The sequence below is a fragment of the Triturus cristatus genome, chromosome 4_1, assembly GCF_964204655.1.
Source record: "Triturus cristatus chromosome 4_1, aTriCri1.1, whole genome shotgun sequence".
In the NCBI taxonomy this organism is placed as follows: Eukaryota; Metazoa; Chordata; class Amphibia; order Caudata; family Salamandridae; genus Triturus; species Triturus cristatus.
Genome location: NC_140585.1, coordinates 1,013,907,533 through 1,013,930,846, shown reverse-complemented (window position 1 = coordinate 1,013,930,846; position 23,314 = coordinate 1,013,907,533). Strand labels below are relative to the sequence as shown.

General features: G+C 52.2%; 1 protein-coding gene across 2 annotated transcripts in view; it reads right to left on the bottom strand.

Annotated features, from left to right (window-relative positions):
• Positions 1-23,314, bottom strand: part of MOV10L1 (Mov10 like RNA helicase 1) — a 772,466-nt gene that overhangs the window by 527,767 nt on the left and 221,385 nt on the right. For both annotated transcript variants that reach the window (XM_085650694.1, XM_085650695.1), the window contains exon 12: positions 22,201-22,292. In XM_085650694.1, coding sequence (XP_085506820.1) covers positions 22,201-22,292 — 92 coding nt within the window. The remainder of the gene's footprint in view (positions 1-22,200; positions 22,293-23,314) is intronic.

Sequence of the window (23,314 nt, the reverse complement as noted above, 5' to 3'; positions counted from 1 at the left end):
ACGTGTCACATTAAATACTATATTGTTTACCTTGTTACATTCTGGCAGATTTTACCTGCCAAAAATTAACGAACGGTGTGGGCTTTATTGAACCCAGTAATTACCTGGTGTGGTGAACTCTGCACAATTCTGAATTGTGACCCACTCAAATACAGGGTATTTGTTGGCTAAATTTAAGATCATGATGTCCTTCACCGGGAGACCCGCAGTGGCCTCTCGCCAGCAGAAACACGCCTTACCCGAGTCCCATCGGTCTGGGGGAGGCAGATGGAGACGCCAACTGAGTTGATCGAGGGTGTTGCGTCGTGTTTCAGAGGAGGGGGGTGGAGGGGGTAGTGGGGTCCAGACCTTCAGGCCAGTGACCGACCGGGCTCCAGGACAAAGCCCAGTCGGCAGCTCCAGACGGCAAGGCTCCCACCGATCGGCGGAGCCACCAGGTCCTACCTCAACTCAAAATGTGGTATCCACCACCGAAGCGGGGGACGACAAGCGAACTGCAGACGCACCTCTCTCGATCTCTCTCACAGAGTCACGATCCTGGGAGGTAAGTCTTCGCACTGAATATGTTCCTTAGTGGGGGCTAATGGTTCGAGACTGGATCCGCGATAAAGTATTTGGGATCTGGGGCTAAACGGGCATTTTATCTTGTTTGAGTAATCTCCAGCCTCAGGAGCTCCTTCCTAGAGGTCCTCACCGTCTGGCCGCCATCTTCTCTTCCTCACATAAGCACCATACGTAAACAGAAATATACATCATATCCCTCTGTATACAAGTATTTATTTGTATTATAGACTTGTACCTATGTATGTTATTGCTTTGTATAAACATGAAGAATAATAGTGTTTATAAAAAAATAAATATATGAATATATATATATATATATATATATATATGAATATATATATATATATATATATATATATATGAATATATATATATATATATATATATATATATATACACACAACACTTGAAAACCAGAGTTTATCTAAGGCATATATTTTTTTTGATAATCAAATTTATTGGTGTTTTTCAAAACAAAATACATCGGTAGCAAATCAAGCACATTATTGAGATGAATTACATTCGAGAAAAGCCGGCTGGAACTCACCAGGCACAGGTGGGATGAATACATCATATGTTTACAGAAATACAAGTACACAAAACATTCAAACCCTTTATGCGGGTAATAGGTTAAACCATTTTCCCCATACCTTGCCAAATAGTTCGGGGCATCCCTGGGCCTCGAAGAGGGGCTCCTCCTGGGCCCCACACCAGTCCACTCCCCGCCTCCATTTCCTCACAGTAGGTGACTTGGCCTGGGACCAAAGCACTGCTATATCCCGCTTCGCCACCGCCAACACCGTTCCCAGGAATCGCTTATCGGCCCTGGATCCATAGAGGCCATCAAACACCCCCAAGAGCAAGCGTAATGGGTCGTGGCGAACCTCCCACCCAAGGGCCCGTGTGAGCTCAAGCTCCACCCCTCTCCAGAACCGCGCCAGAGCAGGACACTGCCAAACCACGTGGTACAAATCTGCGGAAGCGTGAGTGCAACACGTGCAAGCCCGGGAGAGTCGCATGTGGGCGCTGTGCAGACGTGCTGGAGTAAGGTATGCCGTATGGAGGTAGTAGAGTTGGACGAGACGCAACTTGGAGGAGGTTGTCAAGGTCTTGGTGGGCATAAGGGCGTCTCTCCAATCCACCTCCTCCAGGGGGCCCAACCACCCCTCCCAGCGGGCTCGGAGCCGATCAAGGGATACGGGCCATTGTTCACCAGGGATCGGTAACTCCGTGACACCCCCCCTTTGCCTAGGTTCCCCATCATCACCTGGGCCTCCGAGGGGCTAAATTCCAGAAGAGAGGTGGGAGACGGAATGTGTGTGTGGAGTGCATGCCTGAGTTGTAAGTACCTGTAAAATTGGGAGGGAAGGAGGGAATGGCGTTGTTGTAGGTCTGCAAAAGATCTGATATGGTCCCCCACCCAGACGTCTCTGAGTAACGAGATCCCGGCGAGATCGCAACGACAGAAGTCCTGGAGGGATGAAACCTCTCGCAACCAGGTTCCACTCCACAGGGGCGTCTGTTTGGTGAGTTTCCGGTCCCATCTTACATGTCGGAGGGCTGTACGCCAGGCCATAAGCACTGTCCTAGTGATTGGGGGCAGAGCCTGCAGCACGGGGCTTCCGTACAGCTACGCTTGGATCTGCACAAAGTCCATTGCCCTGAGTTCCACCCGGTACGCCGGGTCGGACCAGCTGCCGGCGAACCAGTCGTGGATTACGATGAGCCTCGTGGCCAGGTAGTAGAGGTGGAGATTAGTTACCCCCAAGGCATATTTAATCTACATATACTTACTTCCTTTATGCATCTATATACCTTCCATGTATTTGGGTATATGTATGTATAACTTTTCTAATAAAAAGCATACAATGCACTACCCCATTTCTCACCCTATACTTCTCTCAATGTATCTTCTACCTCGACTCTCGGACTCATCTCAAACCTCTTTTTACTACTCTTTTCAATGCACTACCCTATTTCTCACCCTATACCTCTATCAATATATTCTCTACATCCACTTTCTCATTCATCCCAAACCCCATACCACTACTATGATCCCCAAAATAACCCTCTCTAGACTCTCCCCTACACTACCCCTCCTTGCATTATCTGACACCTCTTTTACTAAACCGATCCCCAAAAACAAGCCTTTCTAAACTCTTCCCTCCACATCTGTTTTTACTGATCCCAAGCCTCCTCTTACTGCTATGACCTCCCCCCAAAAAAGTCTAAATCCTTCACTCTTCTATCCCACCCACTATATTTTGGGGGGCGCGGCAAACCGCCGTACATGGCGGTTGTGTAGCTACTGGGCTCCCGGCTCTCGGTCCTCCGTCTGCACCTTAACATTCACCTGAAGGCGACATCCGCTTCCCAAAAATACTGGAAAAGGTGTCGGAGATACTGGGGACCCAAACAACGCCGAGGAGTGATGCCTAGCCGGAGTCCGATTGTGATATGGGGAAAGTATGCAACGGCTTGTCTCTACGCAAGATGGCAGCTCCTGTACGATCCTGTACGATCCTAAAGGAGGAGAGCAAACAGCTTCGCGAGTGCAAGAGGATCCGTAGCACTCTGGCATTCTCTCCCTGGCGGTTACGGGGATGGGGAATGTCTACTACCCCATTGAGCACCCATCGGGAGAACAACACGAGATGAGCAGGGCTGGGCCGGGACTGGCTGCACCATGGCTAGGAAGATATCGCGGACACCTACCGCTACGCGGTTCCGTGGGGCCCTTAAGTAGGAACCTTGGTTGAGCACCAGAGCTGCCGTGTCCCCAGCGGGGAGCGATTGCGAGACGTGGATCTGCAACCCCAAAGCATGTAGAGAGGTGTGGAGCGGCCTGTACCTCCGATGTCGCGCCGAGTCCGGACCTTTGCGAGACGTGGATCTGCAACCCCAAAGCACGTAGAGAGGTGTGGAGCGCCCTGTACCTCCGATGTCGCGCCGAGTCCGGACCTAACTGCGCAGCACCTGAAGTTAAGTGGTTCCGCAGCGGACCGGCTGGAGCAGACACTGGGGTGCCGGTTTTCGCTCGAGCAGTTCCCATCTCATCACTATGGCCTAATAAGCACAGTGATGCACAGCTTTACTGGGGACTACCATGGTGTTGATTCAGGCAATTGAGGCCAGAGGGAACTATTTGACACCCTTGGGCGATTCTGATGGAGCTGGAAATCTCGAGTCCCCGCTGGGCGCTGCAGAAACTGGAGGAAGCTGAGTGACAGCGGCATATATGGAGCACAAGGACAGGACTATTGGCCCCTCATACTGTTAGCGGAGGCCCATGCTCAGACTCTAAGGTAAGGAGATCTGGTGTAAAACAGGAGGCTGTGTGGAGGGGGAGTCCTGCGCCCTGGTGTCTGGGCGATCTCCGCTTCTGCGTGGTGGACCGCTGTGGTGTGGACGACGCTCCCGAAGTGTCTTTTGTGCTCCTGTAAAACGCACAGAGAATGCACATCTTGAAGAGGCCAAAAGAGAGTCCCACTGAGGTGAAGTGCCAGCTGTATATATAAAATAAGTACCAGATTTTCCAGTTAGGCTTAACTGGACGACAACTTGCCCACAAAGTCGAATTCGATAACCCTGCTCCAGTCATCATCATAGAAACAAAGGGGAAAAGGAAAAAACAAAAATGCAGTGCACAAATGAATCAAGAATCAGGATACAGAAGATTCCGGCGCTGCCTCGGCTACCACACCACCGAAGTGGTTCCCCCCTACGCGGAGGGGGCACAACTGGACCTCATTCTGTAAGAAACCTGGCAGTCACGGAACAACTGGGCGCCCTTACAACGGAAGTTGCTATAATCAGGGATGACCACAAAAGACTCGCTGAGAAGGTGACGGCCAATAAAGCAGTAAATCAAGAACTACTCTTGAAGCAAAAGGAACAAACAAACGAACTGGAACAGATGCGGCATCAGATTGCAACTCTACAAGAATGAGTAGATGATGCAGAGGGACGGTCTCGTCTAAATAATGTGTGTATAATAGGCTTACCGGAGAACTCAGAGGGTCACAATGCGACACTCTACATAGAAACATGGCTCAAATCCTTCATGCCACCAGGACGTCTGACTGATACTTTCTGCATCGAGAGAGCCCACAGGATCCCTGCGCGGAGAAAAATACCGGGCATGCCGGGTTACCCCATCGTGTCCAGATTGCTCAATTACCGAGATCGTTAACAGATATTGCAAGTGGCAAGGGAAAAAGCACCAATCACAAAAGATAATACACGTATATCCTTTTTCCCGGAGAACACACTCCAAGTGCAGAAGCAAAGGGCACAATATCATGGACTTAAGCAACATCTGCAAGCAATACGGGGGGCCTGGCTAAGCCAGCAATGGTGGCAGACGTGCTCGGGTAAAGCTCCGTCGGGGGCTCCCTGTTCTGGCCACATTTCTCCGCATACAATACTCCGTGGTGGATGCAAGGTGGTGGCGAAGCACTCAGGCATCCATTGAAGCTCCGTCGTGAATTTTTGTGCACATTGAAGACCATGCGCAGCGCCGTGGCTCTCGGCTCTGCGACACGCCGAGCGAGCTTGCAGCAAGCTGGGAACGAGGACCACGCAAGCCCGCGGATGAGCTCCGCCCACAAGGCCAAACCGAGTGGCGCAGTTGTATGGCAGGGACGCTGATGCACGAAACCAGGGCAGCTCCGCGCTGCTGTGTACACACAGCGCCCCAAGCCCTTTTGTGCACCCTAGCCAGACAGCTGCAGAGCCAAAGACTCAAGTGATTAGCCCAAGGCTGCCGGCAACAATCAGAGCCAGGCTGCGTCACAGAGACACACAGACTGTTCCACCTGCACGCCGCGTCCCAGACTCTGGCGCAATTACCACGTGGACCCTGTTGGCTGCTCCCCACACAGGCCGCACTAATCTACCACCACTGCACCGCTGGAACACTACCTTACCCCGCAGACTGCAGCCGCTACCCTAGGCCCCCGCTGAGGATACCGGGGTGTCTGAATGGGGGCTTCCACATTGGAACTGGTGGCCTACCCTGGAGCCTGGTGAGGAAAATATTGAGCAGGCACAGCCACTCGCGTGGATTCAGAGATTGATCTCCCCCGTTACACCTTACACAGTGGCGCGCTTTGCGCAAACTACCACCGGCTGAGCTGTGGTGACTGCTCTCTGCCCTGCCTCAGCCCCGCTACTAAGGGGACTGCCGCCCAATGCTTACTACCCCGCCGCCGGCCCCCCTGCTGGTATAGACGATCCAACCCCCTGCGCATCTGACAGAGGTAAGAGCGGGAGGTCAGCGCGAGGCCCTGATTGAGGCTGGAACCGGATGAGCGTTGGTGACTGGTGCTAAGGACTATCTGGACCCCTCCAGGCGAGCTCCCACGCTAGAGGCCCCCATTTGAGGTAAGATCTCTATGGCTCTGGGGCCCCATTGAACTTTGCACTGGTGTGGTGTCCCCTGTGGCCGGGCTTCGCGACTTCTACTGGCGGGGACTTGGGAGTGCAGAGCGGCAGATGCATATGATCGCGATTGAGCCTTGCTTGCGGTGATTGCATATGTAGCGGTGCCCCTGGAATCTGTGGAGAGGCAATCATAGCACTACTGTCCTACGCCTGCCTGGTTGGGAGACCTGGGGGCGCACTCGCATTGGAGGAGCACTTGTGATCTAGCCCCAGATGACTGGTCCCAGAGCTGATCCTACTGCATAGTGGAGTAGTATCCTCACGGCCTGGATACAATAGAGGCCTGTGTTTTGGCAGCTGCGGAGAGGCGCGTACCTGGGGACACAGCAGTAGCCGCTAGGTGTGTTTCGGCCGGAGATGGCCTCTGGGACGTAGTGGAAGGGCCTCCATGTATTGCGGCTACCAAGTTGGTTGTCAGACAGTGAGATACTAGCCCTAGGTCGATGTCGCGGGGCAGGCAACTGAAAATAAACGTGCCTGACACAACGGCCCGCCTCCGCAGACAACAGCCAAGATGGGTAAGATGGCAGGAGTGGAATCACAAGCCAGCATGTCCGGTAAACTAGATGCGGTCCTGGCCGCTGTGGAAAAATTGGGGGAAACCTTGAATCACACCCGCACAGCCTTGGAAAGGAAAATAGATAAAGCAGTCATAGATTTTTGATAGGCAAATTTTTATTTTGAAAAAGAACACACGTAAATACATGTACAACCGTCCAAACGAACTGGCATCAAAAAGACATCTACTATGTTCATCGACATTCAATATCAAGACCTCCCATCCCCTCCCCGACCACCTCACTCCCTCCACCCGCATCGACGCCCCTAGATAATACCCCCTAGCTACTTCCCCCATATTCTGCTAAACTTTTTGGGACAGCCCCGCACCGAATACAGCATGCGCTCCTGCGTCGCGCACCAGTCCACCCCCCTTCTCCATGCAGCACATTTGGGTGGGTCGGTCCGCTTCCTGGCGGCAGCAATATCTCTTTTTGCCACTACCAGAGCAGTAGTTAGGAAAAATTTCTCATTACGGGAACCGTCCAAACCGTCCGTTATCCCCAGCAGGGCCAGTTTAGGATCATGGGGGACCTCCCACCCCAGTGTCTCAGTTAGTTCAGTCTCAATCGCGCCCCAGTAGGCTCCCAGACGCGGGCAGGTCCACACCATGTGGAAAAAATCCACCGGGTCTGCCCCACAACGTGCACATGAGGCATCTGGAGAAAGACCCGCACGGTGGAGGCGTTCCGGGGTCAGATAGGCGGTATGCAAGTAATAAAGCTGAATGAGCCGCAGCCTGGCCGATGAGGTGATCGTCCTGGGTGCCATAAGGGCGCCCCTCCACGCAACTCTGTCCAGTGGTCCCACCCAGGCCTCCCAGCGCAGATTCATGTCATCCCAGTCCATTGGGGTGTTATTGACCAGGGTACGGTACATACGGGAGATTCCCCCCTTCCCCAGAAACCCCATCATCACCTGAGCTTCGGGTGGGCTATGATCCGGGATCCTTGAATCTAGAGGGACATGAGATTGAATCGCGTGACGCAGCTGGAGATATTTGTAAAACTGTGAGGGGCACAACGAGAAACGCTCTCGGAGCTCCTGGAAGGAGCACATGTGACTCCCCCGCCACAGATCGCCTAAACAAGAAATCCCTAGGAGATCCCACGCTCGAAACCCTTCCAAACCCGCGACCTTCCGCAGCCAAGTGCCATGCCACAGCGGTGTAACACGGGTCAATTTACCCGACCACCGGGTATGTCGTAGAGCAGCACGCCAAGCCAAGAAAGGGGCCCGTACAACGTCCGGGAGCGACCGAGGAACCATCGCCCCGTAGAGCATATTTTGAATGGAGGGGAACCCCATCAGCTGTACCTCCAGCCTGTAGGCCGGATCGTCCCACCCGCCCGAGTACCAATCATGGACCACCAGGAGCCGCGTTGCAAGATAATACAAATAAAGGTTGGTCATGCTCAGACCTCCGTCATATGACGGAATCCGGCACCGGCTCAGGGCCAGACGGGCCCTACAGCCACCCCAGAGAAACTTGGTCGCCATACTATCCAAGTCCCGGAACCAAGGGCGAGAGAAAGAGCAGGGCGTGTTCTGCAGCATGTACAGGAACTTGGGAAGGATCATCATCTTGTAGAGGGCAATCCGCCCCAGTGGATTCAATGGGAGCGATTGCCACCTCGCCAGGTCTGATCTGGCCTTGTTGACCACAGGAGCCACGTTGAGAGCCCAGCAGAGCTCCGGCAGAAGGGTGACCCAGATCCCCAAATACTTAAAAGAAAGTCTCCGGAGGGGAATATCGGACTGCCAGTCGAAGCAATCTCTGGACGGATGCAGCGGAACCAAGACCGATTTCCTGGGGTTGAGAAGGAGACCCGACGCCCGACCGAACCGGTGAAGAGTCCGGCGAACAATAGGACCGGAGATAGCTGGATCTGAGAGGTAAAGGAGGACATCATCCGCGTACAGAGCTATTTTATCAGGAGCCATGCCCGGCCAGTCCCACCCACAAAGAGCAGGGTCCGACCGGACCAGAACGGCCAGGGGTTCCATTGCCAAGGCAAAGAGGAGGGGCGAGAGCGGGCAACCCTGACGCGTCCCCCGCCCGATGGGGAACGGGCGGGATAGAGCCCCATTCACCAACACCCTGGCCCGTGGAGCCGCGTACAAGACCCGGACCAAGGCGCGAAATTGAGGACCGAACCCCATCCTCTCCAGTACCTCTCCAAGGTAGACCCGCCCCACCGAATCAAAGGCCTTCTCAAAGTCGACCAGCAACAGAGCTAGGTAAGGAGAGAGGCGCCCTCGGTGAGCCATGACGAGATGCAGGCGCCGCAGGCAGTGCTGAGTCCCTCGGTTCGGCATGAATCCACATTGGTCCGGGTGGACCAGTGAAGAGAGGTGCGGGCGCAACCGTTGCGCCAGGATGGTAGCGTATATCTTAACCTCAGTATTAATGAGAGATATCGGCCGATAGTCCGAGCAGGACAGCGATGGAGGCTGCGTCTTAGGGAGAACGACTATCGTAGCCGTGTCCGTCTCCGATGGGAACGAACCCTTCTCTATCACCTCTGCATAGAGGCCCAAAAGCTGCGGAGCGAGGGTTTCACAGTAGTGGGCATAGTATTCCTGTGGGAAGCCGTCCGGACCCGGGGTTTTCCCAGGAGCCAGATGGCTAATGGCTTCGTCAATTTCTTGCACCGTAACGGGCGAGTCAAGGGTCTCACCGGCCTCCCGCCCCAAGCACTTCAGACCCGCTCCACCTGTCTACAGCAGCTCCATAAGGGGGATCCTGGGCGCCCGAGCTCGGTACAGCGTGGAGTAATAATCGGCAAAAGACTGAGCCACCGCCACAGAGACCGTGTGGGTTTCGCCGGTAGGGCCCACAATGGCAGGGATAATCCTGTTTGCCCGGGGGTACGTGGCCAGCCGGTGGAGAAGAGCACCATTCCTATCCCCCCAGCCGTATACCCGAGCCACCGAGGAGCGCCATAGAGTTTTCGCCGCCCCCATGGAGTGCATGCGAATCTCGTCCCGCAGAAAGGCCAGTCGCCGCGCCCGCCCGGCATCATTCAAAGCCTCCGGATCGCGCTCGAGCTCCAAGGCTTGCGGTTCACACTCAGTAAGCTGCTGGAGGTGTCTCCGGCGTTGTTGCTGTGCGAGGCCCTTGGCCGCTCCCCTAATAGTTGCCTTCCCAGCCTCCCAGAGGACGGCCGAGGAAGAGACAGAGCCCACATTGTGGTGGTAGTAGTTAGAAATTTCAGCTCCTACCGACTTCCGAAAGTCCTTATCTTGAAGGAACCAAGCATTCAAGCGCCACACCGGGCGGGCGGAAAAGGGAGGCGAGCCGAGGGCCAGAAGCAGCGGAGAATGGTCCGAGAGGCCCCTAGGAAGAATGCGGGCATCCTGAACCCCGTGCATTCGGTAGATGGGACAAAGATTAAATCAATCCGAGCGTGCGAGTGGTGCGCCGCCGAGGTGTGGGTGTATTGGCGGGCTTGCGGGTGCCAGACAATCCATACATCACACAGGCCCTGGGCCTCGGCCCAGCTCGATAGCTGCTTCGTGCGGGCAGCTCTGGCAAGGGAGATCGGGCCCGTCGCATCCATGCTGGGCGTGTATACAGCGTTAAAATCCCCCCCCCCAAGACGAGCGCGCCCACCGGGAGTGTTGGAAGCAAGTCTGCAGAGTATGAGAGGACATGTTGCAACTGGGACGGTGCCGCATACAGGGAGAGAAGGGTGAGGGGCCGCCCCCGAGAGCACCACAAACTGTAACAGCCGTACCCTGGGAGTCGAAATGCACCTGAGCAGGAACAAAGGGAAAGATCCGCCTGAGCAGGATAGCCACTCCCCGGGAACCCCTAGCAAAGCCCGAGTGCCACACCCTATCGTATCCGTAACGGGCAAGAAGGGGGCATTTATTGCCAAGAAGATGGGTCTCCTGCAGGAGAAGGATGTAAATCCCCATATGCTGCGCCTATTTAAGGACTGCCATGCGCTTGAAACGGTCCAAAAGGCCGTTGACATTCCACGACAAAATACGCATGGCAGCCTTAGGAATGGTAGTGTCAGCCATAGCCCCAAGCAGGAGCATCCAGTGCACGTGGAAGGGGGGTGTCCCTAGAGCGCGACCCTAGCAACGAATCCAGGGGGGACGCAGGTGCAGGGACTCCCCAAGGAGAGAGACACCGGGAAAGCAGGTCAGCGGGCAGGTCAGGACCGCAATGATGCCGTAGGACAACAACCATGAGGAGGAGATTTCCAGCCAACATAATCCTCCCTAGGAGAAGGAAACAACCCCAAAACAACCCCAACCCCCCACCCTATACTTCGAAAACGGAAGCATCTGTCGCCCTAAATGTAAAGAACAACTACCAAGCTAGAACGCTCGGGCTTGAGCACTTAGTGGACCCCCAACAGACCGGATCATGACTAAATCCCCTGCCCTGGCCGAGAGCTATCCCTGAAGTGGAGCACGGAAGTCCAAATACTGGCACTGGCAGCCCGGTAGACCACTCCCCATCCCCCCCAACAAACCACCTCCAGCAAGAGAGAGTCAGATAACTGGACTGCGGGAAAGGTCCGAGGTGTCCATTTGAGCAGCAGGTGGAGCCGCAGAGCCCAGCCGCAGGGGGGATCCGGCCCGGCGGTCAGCAGCAACGGGACTGGCAGGAGCGACCGAGGAGGCAGGTGAAGATCCAGAAGCCCGACGCGGCCTTCCCATGGAGCGTGTGGCCACCACCTCCCCCCCCCACGCGCCCCCGGGGCACTGTGCGCCTCCTACGACGGGGTCTGGACAGTCTGGACACAGCCTGCCCCCTGCGGCTCATCGTCGGTGAGCCCTGTCCAGATCGATGCAGTGGATGTTCCTCCGTCAGCCAAGTCCAAGCTGCTCGAGGCGTATCAAAAAATATGGCTTTGTGTTGAAAGATGACCCGGAGGCGGGCCGGGAACTGAAGCTGGTACTGGAGGCCCAGAGTCCGCATCTTCTGTTTTACCTCTGTGTAGGACCGCCGCAGCTCCTGGACCTCCCGAGTATAATCCGGGAAGATCATGATATTATGATTCTGGTAAGTAAGAGTTTCAGGACGTCTGGCCTCGCGGAGAATTGCGTCCCTGAAGTTAAGGATTTTTAGGATGAAGGAGCTGGGGGGGGGGGGGGTGCCCCTGGAGGCCTAGGAGCCAAGGAGCGGTGGGCCCTCTCAACAACAAACCAGGCGCCCAGTTTTCTGCATCCTCAGCCCGGCGATGCAGCTCTTTAGAGTGGGTGGTGAGCTCCCGTACTTGATCCTGCTGCTGGCGGATGTCATCCTCAGCAGTCGAGATTCTCGATTCGGCCTCAAGAGATGCGGGTGGTAGCATTGCGTAAGTCCTGTCGGAGGAGGGCAACATCCACCTTGACCTCCCCTACCATACCCTCCAGGGAGGAGCAGGATGCGTTGACGGCCTGCAAGATGGCGGCCAGATCTGTAGCAGGGGCCGATGCCGCCTCTCCGGTCGGGCCAGTCCCCCTCTCGGAGGTCGTAAATTGTTCAATCCTGGTTTGGGTGGCCGCAGGTGTCGGCCTGGAGGCCCTGTCCTTGCCCATGGTGGCCCCACCCCAGTCAGTGGGGGACAACCGCACCCGCCGGTGGGCTCCGCAGTAGGTCTCAGCGAGCCCACCAAGACCGGGGAACTGGATGGCAGGAGAAAGAACGTGTAGTCGGGGCCTCCACTCGCCTGGACAGCCCGCCGGCACAGGCCCCGCAAATCACCTCCCGGGGCGCTGCCCGATATGCCAGCCGAGCCACCCCCAGGGACCGCCGCCGATCCGCGGCCCGTCGGAGTCCAGGGTGGTACGCCGCCACCTTCCGCTGCCCACGGCCAGAGCCGTCGTCAGTGGGGCCTCAGTGCCCACTCGCCCCTAGCTGGTGTCCAAGCGCTGCAGGGCGGCTCCCCGGGGCGTGGACGGATGGGGGGGGAGATGGAGCCAGGCCTCCTGACCGCCAGCCGCGGCCCGATAGTCGGAGACAGCCTCACCCCCCGCAGCGCCCCCTCGCGGGCCGGGACAAGCACCCTCGGAAGGGCAGCATCAACGGAGGGGGGGGGGGGGGGGGAAGGTAGGCGAAGGAGCGCCAGTCCCCCCCCAGGAACCACCTCCAGGTCCCCCGCACCGCCCCAAGGGCCCCGCTGCCCGCCTCCACGGCGCCGCCATCACCGGGAATCTCCTGATGTCAGGCCGCCCCCGGGAATCAGCTCCACTCCCTCACCGGCTTGTGTCTTCCAGGCGGGGGTGGCTCTCGCCTCGTGGTGGGTGGGGGGGGGGGGGAGAGCCCCCCGTGATCGCCACCACCAAGCGTCCCCCTCTTTGCCGCCGGAGGCCCGGGGCCCAGACACCTCGTGGGCGCCGCGGGCTCAAGTAGCCACAGTCTCCAGGCTCTGCTCCAGGTGCGTTTGCGCCCCGGGCCCGCTTCAATGTCGTCTGGCGGTGCCCGGGGAGGACCGGATCCCTTCAAACTTGGCCCCAAGGACGCGGGACTATTCCGTGCCCCGATGCGCCCGTCAGAGCCCGGCCAGGGCAGCTAGGGACGGAGCAGGCAGCGAAAGACGGGGCCGGGCACTCGGAGCCGCACCACTAAGCGGCCATGTTGGTCCGGCGCCCCCTAGCGCTCCCTCAAGCAGTCATAGATTTAACGCTGCTACACGCAGATCATCGCAAGCTGGCGGACCCCACCGGTGTGCTTGAGGTCGCGACGGCGGAGATGTCACCTTGTGTGGCGGAAGCGGACAAACATATCCAGCAACTCCTCAACAGAGTGGACTTTCTTGAAGACAGGGCGGAAGACGTGGAAGGGTGGGCCCACCGTAACAACGTGCGAGTGGTAGGATTGCCGGAGGGAAGGAATCCTGTTGCCTAGGCAGAATCTTGGATGCGTGATCTCCTACCGGAAGCAACCCTCTCCCCGCATTTCGTGGTGGAGAGGGCGCACAGGGTGCCGGCCAGACCCCTTCCGTCAGGGTCCAATCCCAGGCTGCTGCTGATCCGGCTGTTGGAACTATAGGGACAGGGACGCAATATTGCAAGGAAAACCAAGAAATTGCATGATATCCAAGTAGACAATCAGAAAGTGATGTTCTTTCCTGACTATACCATCCAAGTGCAAAAACAGAGATACTCGTACATGGCAGTGAAGAGACGCATCCGCCAATACGACTTAAAATATTCTGTATTATTCCCAGCACACCTGAGAGTTGTGGCAAATGAGAAGACGCACTTCTTTAACACTTCCGAGGAGGCTGAGGATTGGCTTGACAGGTATGCTCCATCAGGTGCTAAGCCCCTGCCCGGTCTAGCAAGCAACGAAACAGCTGGCGAGATGTCACGCCGTCGCTGTCCTAGGGAAAAGAAGCTGAGGCACCTACCACTCTCTCCAAATAAAAGCCCGTATCTGGACCAGATACTGCAAGGACAGCAGGGAGCTCTTCAGGCGGTGGCAAGTATCAGCGGAACACAGATAGAGGACACTGTGTCCGTCTCCACTCAGCAAGATCAGGCCAGCGATGCTGATGCTGAGGACCTGATAGATGACCCTCTTACCACGCAAGACTCATATGCACTGCCGGATGTCACTCCCCAGACGGCCGATAACATTGTTTGATGCTCACTGCTGTCTTAAGCTATTTGAACTTATCCATTTCTCAGACGCAAGTATATAGTTATATATTGTGCATTGTCATGCATCATTAGATGTGCAGGTAACATAATATTGTATGTTTTATTTCACTGTCGTCAATTATGATAATGGTTTCCCCACTATTTAGCGTAGTGTTATTCCTCATATGACATACAGCGCCTCGGAGACACTTTTGGTGTTATATTTTAATTGATGTCTTTCTTTGCTGTTTTATTGAGAGCGACTGGAAGCCTTTTCTGGTAGGCACGGTGTTGAAAAATCCATGATTGGTCAGTAACTGGGGAGACCCGAGGAGACCCTCTTCTCCCTTAGATACATTAAGATTGTAGTGCACAGCGCACCCCCACTGACTTAGATTGTTAGATGCTTTTGCTTATGGTTTGGACGATTGCCTGTTGCACATTCGCCCTTTTGGTATTCTTTTTTAGTTTGGGCATTTACCTACTACACACTAGTCTGTGTGAAAAGTCTATTTTGTTTTGACTTATTATGTCACATTTCACAGATGGAGTTGGGACAGTTGTGATGATATTGTATACAGGGGGACGCACTCTGGGGTCACACGCAGATATACTGTTCTTTCCTCTCCCACTGCTGGGGTTGCCCAGGTCGCATTTATGACTAGCTTACAAATGATATGGCACCTATCAAGATAATGACCTGGAATGTGAGGGGCATCCATAGTCCATCACGCCGATACCATATCTGAAGCGTCATCATGTCCAAATAGCACTGTTATAGGAGATCCATTTGCATAAGTCAGAAATACAACACCTGCATAGGCACTGGAGGGACTACACACACTGCTGCAAAGGCGCTAAACCAATGGGCTGCACATTGGAACTTATCCGATGCTTGGCGCCACCACAACCCGCATGACAAGGTATATTCTTATTATTTGGGGGCGCACGGGCTCCATGTGCACCTAGACAGTTTTATGGTATCCAATGATCTTCTCGCAAGCATTTTAGGGTCATCCTATATGGGACGGACGAACTCGGATCATAATCCGCATATAATAGAGTTGGGTTGGGGGGCCGTGACACCGCCAATCCCCATGTGGCAACTTCAGCCAGACGTCCTCCTCGATGCACTGTTTCGGGACTCCCTGGCTACGAGCGTGGCTCAGTACTTTGACGATAACGCGGGCACCGCATCGTCACTGCTGGTGGGGTGGGACGCCCTCAAGGTGGTAGTTAGGGACCACTGCTTGGGTACACAGGCAGGCATCAAAGTGCAGCTGGAGAAAGACCTTACCGATTTAGAGAGGCAACTGGCGGATCGGGAGAAAGAAGCGATCGGGGGGTCCCAGAGGGAGCTAGATCACTGTAGAGAAGAACATGCACGATTGCTGAAAAGACTGCGATGCCTCAATTATGCGGCACACTCGGCACGGACGCACCACATGGGGGACAAAGTTGGAAAGCTGCTAACGTGGCTCATCCGGCAGGAAGAGTCGTTATCCCCTATCATGTCTGGCATCAGGTAACACAGTATACACACACCGCGATATCCATGCCACGTTTGTGACTCGTTATCAGGGTCTATACAAATCTCGGGACACAGGCCACGCCATTGGAGTTACAGCTCTACCTAGAACAGATAGAAGTACCACAACCCACACGTGCGCAGGCAGAAGATTTGAACGCTCCTCTCTCTGGGGAGGAAATACGAGATGCCATATTCTCATTATCTAACGGGAAGTCGCCAGGACCAGACGGTTTACTGACTGAATTTTATAAAGCCTATGCGTACACATTAGTACCGCAGTTGCTGAAGGTGTATGAGACTGCTCTAGATATGTCCGCACTCACTGATACGCAAAATGAGGCTCTTTTAGTATCTCTCCTGAAACCGGACAAGAGTCCTGAATCCCTAGGGTCCTACCGCCCACTGGCGCTTCTCAATACGGATTACAATATCTTTGCATCACTACTTGCAAGAAGGCTATCACCATTAGTGAAAACATTGGTGCATCCGGATCAGAACGGTTTCGTTCCCACCAGGAATACCTCACTAAATCTCCGCCGGTTACAGCAATACGCGCTACATAGATGGCCTCGTTCTGGTGGCCTGGTACTAGATTTGGAAAAGGTCTTTAATTCTTTGGAATGGCCCTACATGGCGGCAGTGCTCAACAAATATGAGCTCGGAGATCATTACCTCAGTATGGCCCAGTTGCTATATCAACGCCCTACTTTCCGGGTTCGTATTGGCAAGCTCCTAGCAGATTCTATCAGAGTGAGGCGGGGACACGTCAGGGTTGCCCGCTGTCCCCGCTGCTCTTCTCCCTGGCCATGGAACTGCTGGCGATGCTACTCCGCGGCAATGGTGAGGAATGGGGCATACCGCTGGGGGACGGGACTCATGCTGTGTCCCTGTATGCCGTTGATTTATTGTTGTATGTCCGTGATATCGATGCCATCCCCACGTCCATTGCGAACGTGTTGAAGACCTTTGAGGTGATGTTTGGTCTACGGGTTAACTGGGCCAAGCTCAGAGTATACCCCTTTGATGCACGCATGGAGTAAACAGACGTGCTCATCAATGGCTCACAACTCCCGTGGTATTCCACCACCTTCCGCTATCTAGGGTTATTTATTTATCGGACACCGGAGGATTTTCTAGAAGGCAACTTAATGAGGGCGATATCAGCGGTGCAGGCCCAGGTGCAGTTTCGGAAAACACTTCCATTGAATGTTATGAGTCGTATCACCCTGCTGAAGATGATAGTCCTTCCCAAGCTGCTATATTACTTCTCGAATCTCCCGATCTATGTCCCAACCAAAATCTTCCGCATGTCCCGAGACTTCATATGGAATAAGGGCAGGCCCCGTGTCGCGTTCTAGAAACTACATGCACCTACCAGTTAGGGGGGTTAGCAGTTCCCAACATGGAACTATATTATATAGCTGCCCAGCTGCAATGGGTAACAAAATGGCTAAGCGGCAACAATCTAGATGACACAGCGACCCTGCAGCAGCCGTGGACTCATACCCAAATCTGTCACTTGTTTCATCCTACGGCCAAGTCCCCACGTCCGTCCCAGCTGCATTTAGGATTAGCGTACAGATGTTATAGGAGGAGCTTGTATCTCACCCGCGCGACTATTCCATATGCCCCGACACTACCACTTTTAGGGACACCAAGAGGGAGGGCGGGCACTTCTGAAGAGGCCCTCACACATTGGCGCACGGCAGGCGTAGACACTCTGGGTGATCTTTAGGTAGATGGTGTGCTCTTAACATTCGAGGCTCTGGCAGACGACACTGACTTACCAGTAGGGCAGTTCTTACTGCATGCCTCTTTAACAAGAGCCCTATCGACTCATTGTGGAGATCTAATGACTGAACCTTCAATGCATTTATTAATACGGTACTTACATGTTATGGGAGCGGGGTCGCATGTAGTACATTGGCTGGTGACGGCCTTGCTTACACACACACTGAAACTGATGATCTCACTCTGTGACCGCTGGGAAGCGGACCGCGGTGAACCCTAGACTGGCAAGGAATGGGACAATGTCCTGGCCAGCCCCATTCATATACCGAGAAGCTCCAAATTCAAATTAATACAAACTTACATCTTACACAGAGCGTATCTCTCTCCCGACAAAATACCTACTTCTTAATGCCCGCGCTGTAGGCGTCCGGATACGGACCTTCTGCATATGCTATGGTCCTGCGCTTCCCTCCGAAGCTACTGGCGCGAAGTCACCGCATCCCTAGCGCTCTGCACTGCCACATCCCTGCCGGCAACATGGGAGGTTTGTATATTGGGGATTTCTGTAAGGACCAAGAAAAACAAAGTAACATCACGATTTATAGACTTAGGGTTGATAGTTGCAAAACGCTTAATTACGAAGAGGTGGAATCATGCAGACCCCCCTGAAATTATTAGCTGGAAAAGATCACTTGCGGTCTGGGCTCAGGCGGAGAGCACAGCGCTGCATAGGGTGGAAACCGCAGGGCGGCGCAAGTTTCCATTGCGCAAAATTGGGACACTATACTCTCAGCCTTCAACAACGAAGGAAATGGGGACAAAGACGATGCTCGTGCGGTTTACACATAACATGCATAATGGTGACCCTGGGTCACAGGAGACGCGGTATCAGGGGATGGGAATCACCAACAGTTGGAAGCCGCTACATAGTTGTAACCCGAAATGGAGACCCCCTCACCCCTTCCTACCGGACTATTCACTGACATGCTACTGCCCCTCAGAATTCTTGCGAATCCGAGCTTCACCCTGGCGAACCCCTTCACTGCAAGGGTAGAAACACACCGATCATCATACAATCCAGCAAAGATTATCACATTTATTTAATAATGGCAGCCCCCCCTTATTTTCTTTGTTTTTAATAGGTTGTTAGTAGATGTTTAATAGTTAGTATATGTTTTATTGATACATTTCCATTTCTTCTCTTCTTTTTCTTTTGCGAAACCCCTCTGTTAGGGTATTGAAACATTTGTATATTGACCTCCATTACATCTACAGACGACATATATATTGTATATCATCGCACTGTTTAGGATACCTCATGCTAATGTCAAGAACCAGTGATTTCACTTGCGAACTGGCAACAATGGGGGTGGGAATGGTGGCAGGCAATCATAGCGTGGGATGGTTTACTGCTTGTTGATTTTACTTGTGAGCACTATGACATATCCTGATTACGCTCCTGTAATGTACAGTGTTGAACTAAATAGTGATCTAATGAGGCTGTATAACGCAGAATTATGTGTTGCTTTTGATTATTCTCTATTGTCATGCACAGTGTAAGTAGAAGCAAAAGAAAGAAATTTAAGAAAAAAACAATAAAGACGTTTAAAAATAAAACAAAAAACATCTGCAAGCAATACATTTAAAATACGCTCTCTAATATCCGGCATAATTGAAAATCATCTATGAACAGAAAATTAAGTTTTTTGATACCCCAGAAGAAGCATCAGAATGGATTGAGCACACTTTCCCTGACTTACCTATCAACTCAGTTTACCAGCTGGCAGGGGAATCACAACCGAGACGGCGATCATCGCAGCGACAATGCTACAAACCCAAAAGTTGTGAGGAGGATGCAACTCCTACACCCACGCAGGCACTTGAGGGTCAGAGGAGGGCCATTATCTCTGCTGCCACTTTTTGTGAAACAAGATAAATCACAGACGATGAGTAATCTACAGGAGACGCAGCTCAATCAGAATCGGACCGCAGCCCACCGCTGTTTTCCTCACTGTCATCACACACGTTGAACGAACTCCCTCACTAAAATGACCCGACTAGGGTACTCTGCAAGGTCAAGTTCGCACTACTGCAACAAACTTACTGGAATGCAGTTCGTAAGTAATATTAATACCGATGGAGGAGAAGACTCTTGGTTTCACCCGTCGGAGGTTAAGACTACCATGCCAACACCCTGTGAACACTAACCACGACAAAGGGTCTATATTAATCCAAAAACTGGAGCGGATGTCCGCTTTTTCTCTAATGTACGTAGAGTCTTGAACACTGGCTCGGGCACAGACAGGGGGACCTCAGGGCCGGGGGCTGGCATCCCCTCTTTTAGTACTTTGGGAGGTTGCTCTTCGAAGAATTTAAAGCTCCCCAAAGCTATATTCAGCCACGGCCCCTAATGCAGTAGCAAGATTGAAATTAGTTGAGTTAACAAGTATTGTTTTGTTTTATAGTTTGGTTGAACCAAGTTTTACAGTAGGACCATGTATTAGGGTGTTTGACAGGGATGCTGACGGGCTGCAACTCATAGAAATACAGTACCAACTAATCTGTCTTTATCCACTTAAATGGCTAGGTCGGGTACGATACAACAATATAACTGCATAACATGGCACATTAGGGGAATGGAATTAGCACAAACGGCAAAGGGTACATGCTCAATTGATTTGACGAAAGGCACATATTGTGTTCTTACAAGAGACACATCTAACAGCGCTTGAAGCCACCAAACTACAGAAAAAATGGAGAGGGCAGTTGAATAATACGACCTATTCTGCCTTTGCCCGGAGAGCGGCCATTTGGTTACGGGCTGGGGTACCTTTTTCAATACTAGAGACTCGAACAGACAAGGAGGGCCGATACGTATTGATTCAGGGTATACTGGATGGTAAATCAATAGTGCTGGGAAGTTTATACGCCCCTAATGTGGACAAGGAGCCTTTTTATGCCCGGGTTAGCACAGCGTTGGTGGACTGGACGGACGTTAATTGGGTGATTGGTGGTGACTTTAATGCGGTGATCGATATTCTATTAGACAGATCCCACCTACCTCTGGCCGGGGCCCAATCAATATGCCATTTCAAAACATTAAAGACCTGGGCGCGAGGATGGGCCCTGATGGACATACGACGTAACCACAATAAGGGAATGAGAGAATACTTATTTTATTCCGCCACACATGATCTTCACACCCGAATCAATCATATATTATGTAGTTCGTCACTTCTTACGCAAACCACTTGAACAGCCTATGTGGGAAAAACAATATCAGAACACAGTGCATCAGAAATCACATTCATATGGGGGCGCATTCCAGCCCCGGTCCCTACATGGTGACTAGACCCCCGCCACGTAGAAGATGGAGTATATCAGGAAGCACTAGCGTCTACCATAACAAATCATTTTGCCAAAAATGCTGGTACAGCGTCTTCGGTGGGGCTGTAGTGGGAGGCATTCAAGGTCATGATAAGAGGCAAGGCTCTTAGCACCTCCTCGGGAGCCAGACAACAGGTCCACCGAGAATTGCAGGACATTGAAGACAAATTGTACACACTGGAAGCCAGAGCTGCCCGAGATCCCACAATAAAACCAGACCTCCAGTAGGCCCGCATTAAATATGCGGAACTAATGGACCAGTTGCGTATATTAGATCAGCGCACTTACCTTCATAAAACACACGCAGAATCAAACAGACCAGGCACCCTATTGGCACGAATCCTGCGGAATGCTCCCCCCTCAATACACAAACAGCCATCAATAAAGCCTTTTATGACCATTACAGGATGCTCTACACGGCCCCACCACTGATTGACTGTCTAGAGATTAACACATTCCTGGAAACACTAGAGCTCCCGCAGGTATGGGATGAGAATAAAAAATGCTAGCTGAACCTATAACGCTGGTGGAAATAAAAACTGGGATCAAGGGCCTTTCGAATAATACAAACTCCGGGACTAGATGGCTTACCTGGAGAGTTTTATGTCACTTACATGGTATTACTAGGAGGTGGAAATCCCCCGTGGCCCCCTCACTACTCAGTTGGAAGGAAAAGGTGGAAAAATCGGGACTGTCTGAAAGTGTAGCAATCCGAATGGAGGAAAAAAGAGGCCTAAGAAAATAACCGATTGTTTTGAGTTGGGACCTCTTACTAGAAGTTTTTAAAGCAGCCGATACCCTTGTCATATGAGGCCCTTTACATGCCACCCCAATCCACCACTTTGCATTAGCTTGGATGGGAACTCCCAACCTCATGACCGAGGTAATTGGAATTGCTGTGCTTAGGCTTTATCTAGTTCTCCATTTCCCCTTATTTCACGAAGTACCCACTTACCTGGACAGACATTTTGCTTTTAGCTTATTACAAACTAGATTTTAGCTACATCATTTTTGCTCAAAGATTAGTACGATTCTGGAGTGGCCCATCAGCAGGGGAGGGGAGTTTGCAAAAAGTGTATTACTTGAAATACCCGTTTCAGGGAAATAGTACAACTATTGTAACAGCAGGACGGAAAGAGATGCCATACAAGGGTGATGGCCCTTATGCCGCATCCCAAATGAGTCAAGATTATAAATGTGGCACATGATTAAGTTGTGAAGAGACAATATGCAATTTCTTTGGCCACTGTGTATATATGTGAGATCTTGCTATGCAGATAATAGTAACTTGAATATTCGATTTTTATGTACTGTAACTGAAGAAAAATGCTAAAATGTGTTTAAAAAAAAAAATGGCAATGCTCATTCTTGCAAGATTTAAGCCTACCGCTTACCTACAATTGCAAAATTCCACATCCATTGGCTCAAAGTTGTAGTTTTGTTCTAAAGCAGGATTCACTTTTAGCGTAACTTCTTCTTCATGAATCTGTAAAGGACAGCTATACTTAAGTGATATTATGGGGTCTACGTATGCCATCACAAACATGAACTACCCAACATATTTGCACAGTGCAAAATAGAAAAAAAGAGACTGGCTAAAAAAAAGTATCTCACAGCACCAGATATACCCAAGATCAGGCAGTTAACTGACGCAGAATTGAAATATACATTTTGAGGAATAAATGCTTTTCTGCGAAGTCAGAAAATAAACTTTTCAACACTTTTGGAAATGGACCACTTTTTATGAAAATGGAGTGATGAATAAGTTACTTACATTCAGTACCACTGTTGTTAATGGATACTCTAACTGTAGATTCTTCATCTTGTGATATGGCCTGGTATTGCCGAGTCCCCACCCATGAGATGATCTGTTGACCCCTACCCCCAAACCCTCTCTTCCCCGAGGCATCGATAATAACATATCCAAACACAACTCTTGGATCAGGGGTTGGATAACCCCGACCGTATTTTATTAAAATTAATAAATCATATTTGAAATTCATTTTGTATACATATATGCAGAAAACCCAAACATATTCAGTCACATTTCCAATACTCACATTTACACATTTTATGGCTAACCTTAACACGAGTCTAATACATAGCCATACCTAACCTAAAACTGGAATATGAAAAATTTGTTTTCTGTGTATCCTGGATGAGCCTACGTGCAAGGTCATGACTGTTCCCAACTACTTGCCAGTTCCCCTATACCAGAGTGACTTTGCGCAGGAGGCCCGTGTGCCCACCAGATTCCTTTCCGCGGGCACCCCCTACGCCCTTCCATACTACCTCCCAGGGGCTGATGTTATGCGCCACGTGGGCGCCCATGCACCTTTGCAGGGGTTGGCTCAAGTGGCCTGCAGGAAGCGGAACTTCCTACCCCCGCACCCTTCAGCCTACCGGCCGTAACCACCCCCTGGAGTGTGATGAGGGACCACTGACCCCCCCTCCCCCACCCAGGCGTCCCCGTTAAACAATGGGATGCCTACTAAGAGATGTAAAATT